This window comes from Oratosquilla oratoria, chromosome 42, assembly GCF_046742065.1.
Source record: "Oratosquilla oratoria isolate Oo_2021 chromosome 42, ASM4674206v1, whole genome shotgun sequence".
Taxonomy (NCBI): domain Eukaryota; kingdom Metazoa; phylum Arthropoda; class Malacostraca; order Stomatopoda; family Squillidae; genus Oratosquilla; species Oratosquilla oratoria.
The window spans coordinates 7,417,063-7,427,417 of record NC_134818.1 but is presented as its reverse complement, the minus strand read 5'-3'; the positions used below and the strand labels follow the sequence as shown (position 1 = coordinate 7,427,417).

The 10,355-nt window shown below is 45.3% G+C and overlaps 1 protein-coding gene across 1 annotated transcript in view; it reads right to left on the bottom strand.

Moving 5' to 3' along the window:
* Window positions 1-3,169: 3,169 nt before the first annotated feature.
* LOC143021475 (uncharacterized) overlaps window positions 3,170-10,355 on the bottom strand; it is a 273,782-nt gene continuing 266,596 nt past the window's right edge. Inside the window, exons 4-5 of the mRNA XM_076179010.1 lie at window positions 8,839-9,230; window positions 3,170-8,124 (exon numbers count right to left, since the gene is read on the bottom strand). Of these exons, the coding sequence (XP_076035125.1) occupies window positions 8,118-8,124; window positions 8,839-9,230 (399 nt within the window). The 3' untranslated portion in view covers window positions 3,170-8,117. The remainder of the gene's footprint in view (window positions 8,125-8,838; window positions 9,231-10,355) is intronic.

Sequence of the window (10,355 nt, the reverse complement as noted above, 5' to 3'; positions counted from 1 at the left end):
AATTAGAAACTGAAGGAGGAATACAGGGCAAACTGCTAAATTGGATGGAAGACTTTTTGCAAGAAAGAAAAATGAGAGTAGTGATAAGAGATCAACACTCAAAATGGGATGAAGTAATAAGCGGTGTTCCACAAGGAACAGTTCTGGCCCCAATAATGTTTGCTATATATATTAATGATATGGATGAAGGAATTGAAAGCTATATGAGCTTTTTTGCAGATGATGCAAAACTATTGAAAAAAGTGAACACGGAAGAAGATTGTGAATCACTACAAAGATATCTAAATATAGTACAGGAATGGAGTAGGAAGTGGGAGATGGAGTTCAATACAAAAAAGTGTAGTATAATGGAATTTGGAAAAAGTAAAAACAGAATAACAGGATCGTATAAATTGGGAGAAGATGGAATAAAAAAAGTAGAAAATGAAAAGGACCTGGGAGTCATTATTATGAATAATATGTCACCTGAAAAACATATAAATAAGATTTTTGGAGAAACCTATAATTTAATAAGAACAATCAAAGTGGCATTTACATACCTGGATGAAGAAATGGTGAAGAAAATTCTAATCACTCTGATAAGACCAAGATTGGAATATGCAGCAACGATATGGTCACCAAGTGCAAAAAAATGCATAAAAAAACTTGAAAGAATACAAAGAGCAATTACAAAATTGGCACCAACACTCTCAAAACTATCATATGAAGAGAGACTAGCAAAACTTGAACTACAGACACTAGAGCAAAGAAGAGAGAGAGGAGATTTGATAGCTATTTACAGAATCATGAAAGGCATAGAAATTACTGATAGAGAGAATCTGATAAAATGGGATGACAGAAATACAAGAGGACATGGAAAGAAAATAAAAAAAGACAGCTATAGAAGAGATGTGAAAAAGAACAGCTTTCCTCACAGAGTAATAGACAGTTGGAACAAGTTAGATGAGAAAATGGTGTGTGCAAAAACAATACATGAATTTAAAAATAGTTTAGATAAAATGAGATACGAAAACGGGACATCACGAGCATAGCTCCCCTTCCCGTAAAATACAACTAGGTAAATACAACTAGGTAAATACACACGTACGTCCAGCACAGAAATAATAAATGCGAGAGTCGTGGACGAGGAGAGTCACCGTTGCCGGTGGCGCCGAGGTCTCTGGCTCCCTGCTGTTGCCTCTGCTGATCATAACGTCAGGTAGTTTTATTTTCCGTCTGTCTCCGGTTCCCCTCACTCTTCAGCGATGCAACTCTGGCCAGGTTTCACGAGACGATAGCAGGCTTCCGTTTCAGAAAAGCTCTGGCGAAAAACACAAACTTACGCGTGCGCACGCATGCTCACACGTGCACATATACAAGCATATATACATACATGCGCACATACGTACGCACGCACACATGCACGCACGCATGCACGCACACACACACACACACACACACACACACACACACACACACACACACACACACACACACACACACACACACACACACACACACCACACACACCACACACACCACACACACCACACACACACACACACACACACACCACACACACCACACACACACCACACACACACACACACACACACACACACACACACCACACACACCACACACACCACACACACCACACACACACACACCACACACACACACACACACACACACACACACACACACACACACACACACACACACACACACACACACACACACACACACGCACGCAATAGAAAAAAAATGCGTTTTTATAAAATTTCTTAAATTTTGGGTCGAGTCTATACCCAAAGTTGCATCACAATATCGGAATTCCTCCATGGACTCTTCATACAAGAGACAAAACTTACCAGATTGTTGTCCTGGCTCTCAGTGTCTTCAGTCTCCTTACATTAGGAACGTCGAGGTTAATGGTCGCAGCAGGGCCGAACAAGAGGTGTAAAAAGCTCGCGGCACCACCGAACAATGAGGTCGGATATCGGGTCGAGATCGGGAATGAGCGTCGCCATGTCATTCCCCTTGGGAGGAGGAGGAGGGGGAGGGGGAAGCATTTGTTCATGATGCCGAGGCGGAGCAAGAGAGAATTCTCGTCTACTTTGTTCTAGACTGCATTTGGAAATCTTTGATGCAGGAACTATTTTTTTTTTGTCTATTATAAATTCGTTGTATCTAGTCATCTTTTCCTTTATTTTGGTTGCTTTTCGTCTGTTATATATGTATACAAGACGTGTCCCCATTCTGTACTTTTCTCCTACGAGAAACCAAGGCAAAAGGAGGTCTGGGCAGAGAATTCAAACCAGACCCTTTGTAATTACGACATCAAATGTGCGCGGATGTGGCACGGATGAGAATAAAAGGAGAGATTGATAAAATGTTTGAGCAGAACTGTGGACGTGTTAGCGTTGAATGAAACTAAACTGAAAGGAGGGCGAGTTGATGGGTAGGGTATCAGGAGAGTGTAAATACGACATATATTTTTCACATGCCAAGTGAACACATGAGCCATCTTGTTCTCGAAATACCTTTGGGGAAGGTCAAAGAACACACAGTAACTTTGTTCATATCTTTATTGAACACTTGTCCATTTGGTTGGTCTCCGGGTGGTTACACACTTGTAAGCTCAGGATTGTAACAGCAATAAAAGGAATGATACCAGCCTCACAGTATATATATGTAGATATATGTATATATTTATATATATATATATATAAAAGGAGAAAACAAAATTATACATAAATCCATGATAGAATCGATCTGCACGTCTATCTTTAAGTCTCCCCCTTAGGATCCTTGTTTTCTTTCTTTTCCGTCGCGATTTGCGACCTTTTGGTAATTAGTATTCTGTCAGAGGGTCATGGAGCAGTCTTTATTAACTTTTTCTTTACAAAATTATCACTCCACCTGGGTGCATATTCCTGCTCTAAATATAACTGAGCATTATGTTATACAGATTTGGTCAGAGCACAATATATTAATTGGAATGAAAGTATCGGAAAATATCGGAAAAGTATCGGTCAGAGGAATGTGTCAAGTTTGAAGTGACGTCATTCTTGGTGCCAAGCCATCTGAAGAAGTCAACGTCGTCTTTCATGTGTCATTGGGCAATAAAAACCAGTTGTGACTTATTTATTCGTCTCTTGTCTTGGGAATGGAACGGTCTTCTGTATTGAATGTTTTTATGGGATGCATTTTTTCTTTGAAAAAAAAAACAAAAAAACTCCGACATCAGCATTCAGGACACTGAATCAACTGTCGATTTGATACAAACCAGAACTGTCATTGTCAGTAATTATAAACCACTGTTGCAACACAATGAACATTTCATACATTGGATCAAACCAAAATGGATTAAGATTAACAAGGTGTTAATAGTAATCGAAAGCTCACACAGACAAGCTTGTGCGAACACACGTACGCTCGCACACACATTGGCAAATGTGCATGCGTGCATATACGTGTGTGTGTGTGTGTGTGTGTTTGTGTATACATATGTACCCTGTGCGTGGGTTTGTGTGCATGCGTTTGTGTGTGTGGGTGTGCATGTACGCCCTCACGCCTGCTTGGTTACCATTTACGTTGTTGCTTTGATCGTTGATGAAGTTCCTTCTGCCTGAGTGTTCATCTATGAAATATGAAATTGTTTGACACCACACTCGCCCCCTCTTTCCTTTATTTCCGGCACATCACTCTTGTGTTTTCATCCTGAGTAACGCCAGACGATTTTATTCGTCTGAGGGCGGGCGGGTTCAGGGCAAAAGGAGTCTCGGACAAACCCGGAGAATGGAAATGGTACGGGTTTAGAAAGGACAAGAGCCTACAAATCACGTCACTTAAGTCAAAGGAACGGCACCTGACACCAGAGTAAATGTATGTCAAAGTAATGCATTATTATTTTTTCAGAACTGTTTCAACTAAGAATGATTGCGTGCTCTGTGCGCGCATGTATATCATGCGTATTGTGTGTATTGTAGTGTGTACGCGCATAAGTGTGTGTGTGTGTAATCGTGCGTATGCATGTATATACTGTGTATGTGTATACTCGTGCGTACATGTCTGTGTGTGCATGGGCGCGTGTGTATATGCATGTTTTTACACAGTTGTCATGTTATTTTTTTTATCGGAGTCGCGATATTGACTACTTGAGAATTCCGAAGTTGCTCCTTTTATCTCCATTGAAGTGGTGATGCACACGAGAAACAGTTGTGGCGCAATTCAAAGAGTAGAATTTTTCATCACGTGGAGCGTGATGGGCGAGTGGACATGGGCGCTGGCGGCTGGAGGCGAGAAACTAGGTAAATAGCAGTTAGAATCCCGCTAGAGTCAACGCGTAACGACAGTAAGGACATGCCTTGAATCACAGAGTTGCTACGATAAAGGCCATCATGCCTAGTCCCTTGTGCTTAGGTGGTATCTTTTACATTTTGTAGCTGCGCCATATGACCACGATATTGCGGCACCCAGAATAGCAAATCACTGTTTAGATAATTTACGAGGCTGACTCAGGCTTATTTACATTTCCGCTGCGTGAGAGGTCGGGTACTGAGATCAGCTATTCGGATCCTATTGTCGCGGGACATTGAGGCTCTCGTGCCCTTTGCTTGGTTTGATTTACTCGCAAACATAATTTACTCCACAGTATAGTTGCGGACGGATCCTCCTAAGCCGATTTAGTCGGAAGAGTATGTGTGTGTGTGTGTGTGTGTGTGTGTGTGTGTGTGTGTGTGTGTGTGTGTGTGTGTGTGTGTGTGTGTGTGTGGTGTGTGTGGTGTGTGTGGTGTGCGAGTGTGTGTATGTGTGTATGTGTGTATGTGTTTGTGTGTGTGTGTGTTTCATCATTACAAGTGTATGGTGTTTGTGTGAAATATTCTAGTTTTCTATTTGTTAGATCCTTGGAATCTTTGGTCTACATAAGTGTTTTTTTTTCTCTCTACCTGAGGACAGGCGGTTTTACGCAGCTGTTGGGAGTAGACTCCCCACCAAAGTGGGTTTAGATCCTCCGAGACTCCCTTCAGCCCGGAGTCCGTACCTTCAGCTGCATGAAATCGCTTGATCTTCGCCTGAATGAAACCAACATGCCATGCCGCCGTGTCGAAAGGCCTCTTCTAGGAACTGAGCCATGTTCCTGTTTTCTTTTATTTCTATACTTCAGGAGTTGTGTATTTATTATGATTATCGTTAGGATCTTTTATTCGGTGAAGGAAAATTCGTCTCGGTGTTAAATCAACCCTCACTCACTCACACTCTCACTTTCTCACTCATTCTCTCACACACACACACACACGCACATACACACACACGTGCGCACACGTACACCTCTCTCTAGCTGTCGTATGATTGCAGTTCAGCTGCACACTACGCCCTTAGGATCTGTTGCTACTGCTGCTGCTGCCAGTGCTGCTATTGCCTGGAAACGAGAGCAGCTTTTTGTCGAAGGTTTGCTCGGAGCTTATGCAAGACTCGGGTGTTTTATGGGAGCTCATCGTTCATTTTATGAAGTAATTGAATGTGGGATCGGGGTCCTTCATCTCTGACGCGATTCCCATTCCCGTTCCGTTCCCGGTGTCAGCGTTAGACCTCTGTATTCCGATTTCATCACCAATAGGTAGGCGTGGGTGTAGCCGTAGGTGTAGCTGCGGCTGTAGCTGTAAGTTTAGTTATAGGTGTGAGTGTGGGAGCTTACACGTACACACACGCACGCACACACGTTCTCTCTCTCCCACACACACATACAGACATACACACGCAGTCTCTCACACACACGCAGTCTCTCTCTCTCACACACACACACACTCTCACACACACACGCAGTCTCTCACACACGCACACAGTCTCGCATTCACACGCGCAGTCTCACACACACACGCGCAGTCTCTCACACACACACACGCGCGTGCGCGCGCGCAGTCTCACACATGCAGTCACACACACACACACACACACACACACACACACGCGCGCGCGCGCGCGCAATCTCTCACGCACGCGCACACGCGAACCCTGTCACACAAGTAGTCAAGTGCGCGCACAAACACGCATGAGCGAACGCGCGCTCGCGCACCTTTTGAAGTCTTGTCAATCTTTATAACTAACTTTTGACTTTGACCATCAAGTTTGCTTTGTCTTTTTTTGTTTTTGTTTTGTGGTTTCGCCTCGGGACCGCAAAGTTGGGAGTCTGTGAAGAGCGGAGAGTGTGAAGAGAAAGCTTGTAGATCGAGCGTCCGCAGTCCAACCGAAGGGCAAGGGACGATAGAAGTCTCGGAAGAAAACTGAGTGGCGCTGACACAGACTTGAAAGAAACGGGAAGTAGGACAGGCAGCAACTTGGAAGAAAACGGGGAGAGGCGTTGGCAGAGACTTGAAAGAAAACGGAAGGTAAGACAGGTAGCGACATGGAAGAAAAAAAGGGCGAGGTGCAGGCAGCGACAAGGAAGAAAACGGGAGGTAAGACAGGCAGCGACATGGGAGATAACGAGGAGCGGTGCAGAGAATTGAAAGAAAATGGGAAGACACAGACATCGCGTTGGTCGACAACGCAACCTGCTGTGGCCGAAGTGGTGCAGTCGATTTGGTGCGCGACCGTATTCCAAAATAGTCTTTAAGTGTATTTACCTGGAAACGAGTGTTACCACAGGACACTTTATCATTGTGACACTCGAACATAACATTGGTTGTGGCGCACTTTGTAGCTTTTGTTATTGTAAGCGCCAGGGGAATTGATTCAATTGAGGGTGGGGAGGGGAGATCGTCCCCGGTCCTCCCTTCAGATGAATAGAATTATATGGATTCGAGAAATAGATTCATTAGGGTGTAATGAACTTAACGTGGCTCCGGGGATGGGGGAGGGTACCACGGAAATTAAAAAATAGTTCAACGCCAGATGAACAGACAGGTTATAGCCTCTTCACTACCGTGGGGTGTGGGTGCCACGGAGACGAATGAAATCGCCTGGCGCCAGGCGGGATACAGAAGTCAAGTGCCACTCGGAGCTGAGGAGGTTACAGGGCTTTTTGGCGAAAGGTGCTGTGATGTCTGCTGGAGAGGAGCTGTCAGGCCGTATTATGGGGTTATATGGGTCACTGGCGAAGGAAGAGGAGAGGGGAGGAAAGGAGAATGGAGGAGGAGACAGGATGAGAGGTGAGCGAAGGTGAGGGGGAGTGTGGCGTCAGGTGGAGGAAATCTGGGCGGAGAGAAGATTCGGTGGAGGACGGAGGGTGAGCTGGTGTGGAGTGGAATGAGAAGGTGGAGGGTGAGAGGTGAGGGATTGGGCTGGAGGGTGGGGTGGGTTATAGGAAGAGGAAGAGACTATTGAACATGATGATGGAGCGAAGTTTGAGGGGTAGATCGAAGAGCCTTACCGTACCTGCTGCCCCGGGTTTTTTGACTTCGGATATTCTCGAACTCGGGGGGGGGGGGGTCTGTGGCGATGGTGTCTGGGTTCTCCCGGAGATCGAGAAATTGATATCGAAGGAGAAATGTTGTATTGTCTGGACTGGGTAGACGTAGGACTGTGATAGATAATCTATGGTTTCTATTGTTGCCAGGAGGTCGAGCAAAAAGATCGAAGAGAAACTAGACGGGAAGGTTGAGAGTTTATCAAGTGGTATTGAGCAGACAGAAGCCCAGGGGAGGGAGGGGAATGGACGAAGAGTTCTTTGTTTATATATTTTCGACAGTTTACTTCGGGAAGTTGTCCCTCCTGCCGCGTCGCTACATCCTTCTTCGAGGACTTTCATCCTCAGTGATGAAGACGGTGGTATTTGATTTTTGTCTAAAATACTTGTTCCTTGGTTCTCGGCCGGGCATGGAACCATCGACGGTTCTGGCCAAAGTAGAACCTGTGCTCAAAGTCTCTTGTCTTCAGTCAAAAAAAGAAAAGAAAAAAACCACGTCCTAGCTCGTTTGCGTCGAAGTGACGTTGTCTTCGTTGGTTCATGTCGAGGATAGTGTCACGTGCTCGTTTGTTCTCGTCCAGGATGAACCAGCGTTCCAGTCGGTTCAACGTTTCTTCTCTTTGAGATGGCGACCTCGCTGGTTCTGCTTGACTGACTGACTGCTGCTGCTACGGCGACCATAGTGCCCACAGGGGAGGTTCTTCCGCGTACTTAGGCACCACCGTTACACCCTGCAGGGCAGAAAGAAGACAATATCAGAAATACCGAAGGATTCAAATCTCAAAATGTGTTTATAAAATAATATGGAGAATGTGCGTGGGGGGGTGGGGGGTGCTTGTGTGTGTGTACACGTTCGGTGGTGGTGATAGACTGTGGGTGACGTGCTCTCTCATTGTGTCTGAAATGATTGGTGGATTATGAATTTTGAGCAACACAATGAGAAAAAAGTCATGAATTTATTACATGTAGTGAAAGTGATTGAGCATTCTTTCTCTCTCTCTCTCTCTCTCTCTCTCTCTCTCTCTCTCTCTATATATATATATATATATATATATATATATATATATATAATAAAAGCCTCGATTTTGAACGCGCACATTTGCACCCAAACACACGCACGAACATGCATGCACGCCAACCTAGATGTATACAAACATTTACTTGTATATACAAACCAGTGCGCATGCACTTTCACAAATGCATTTGTGTATACTTTTGTGTATATCTGCATATAAACGTATATATAAAGATGTATAAAGGTGAGACAGTCGAATGGAAACCGTGATAGGGAAACAGGTTGAATCAGGAACACTGATATATTCTGACATTTCAACTTCGGGGAGACTACCTGGGGTCGAAACGTCAGGTAGAAGAATACAGTTGTGTTCTTGGCTCAACTCTCGTTTCCCTACCACCTCCTCTGTAGAACCCCAAGTGCATTTTACCTGCTGGTTGACGTGAGGCTGTGCTGCTGCGCCGAGACGGCCCTCTTGCCGATGGAATGCAGAAACTCGCGGTTTTGTTGGGCCACCCTCAACTGCTCGCGCTGCTTCTTGCGCGCGATTTCGAGGTACAGCGCGTCGCGCAGCACCTTCATCGAGGAGTCGATGGAGAGGGAGAGCCCGTTCGTGCGCCCACGCCCGTAGCGCGAGGGCCGCCCACGCTTGATGGCCGCAGGCACGGGAACGGGCGCGGGCGCGGGCGCAGCGACGCGACTCGTCGCGCTGTTGTTGTCATTATTGCTATTGTTGTTCTTGTTGTTGATGGTATTGGTGTTGCTGCTGCTGCTGTAGTCCTGCTGGAGGAGGCTGCCGGTTGAGCTGCTGCTGTCGGCCGTCTGGAAAGAGGGAGAGGTACTCTTTTATATCTTCCGAAAGAAAGAAAGAGAAAGAAAGAGAGAGAGAGAGAAAAGAAAAAATATTATACTTGACTTTTACCTCCTGCAGAAGGTTGCAAACATTCATTTCCGAAGATGTAAACAAGACGCAAAGTTTGTTCGTGATTGTCTGGTTCAGACATTTATGAGTGTTCCCCGTACGAGGTAATGGCAGCACAAGCACTTTAGGGACGCCCTTACGGACTAGAGACACTTAGCCTCTGTTATGATTGGAGAATAGTTTCTGCTAAAAGAACACCGATTGCTTTCAACTTTACACTCCCTCCTTAAACTTGCCATTCACCACGAAGTCTAAACTTCTAAAGTCGAGGAGTCATTAGTTTCTTTCTTCCAACATTCACCACTTGTATAACTTCTCTTGATATTGCCTCTCCTCTTCAAAGATAACAGTGATAGTTATCGGTGACGGGGTACAAATACATTCACACAACTTTCAACTTTGCAAACAAAAAAAAAATCACGAACAACTGATCCAGACCCGTTCTCCACCCTCGTCTCCTCCACTTGCCTCCATTCTAACCTCCACCTTCCTTCTCCACCTTCCTCCTCCATCACCTCCTCCATCACCTCGTAGTACCGGCACAGGACATCTTGACACCAGAGTTGGAAAGGCTTTTGGTGTCCTGTAAATAGTGAATCCATTATTGTCGTCTTGTCGAGAGGTCTTGGCGCCGCACCTCGATGGCGCCACATAACTCAACCGACACTGGTGCCGTCATCAGAAGCATGATGGTCTTGCATTCGCTTAGTTGTGGGTTCGAATCTCGTGCTTCTCTCCGATTCCCAGCAGTAACTGTCACCTGCACCAGCAATCTCCAATGTATATAGGACAAAGGTAACGGCTCCTCACAATGTACAAGTCTGTGTTTGGCACAATGTCAAGTCGAGTCCATCGGTTCTAGATCTGTTTGTACATGAATCCTCCTGTTTATGCGGTGCTGATTCTCATCTCTTGGAGGTCGCTTCAACACTGATTAAAATCGTGTGGTATCCGATCACTGCCGCGAGTTTTCGGTCTCTGAGCCTCCTGTGGGAGTTTTGGAGATCCTTAAGGGACTCCTTGAC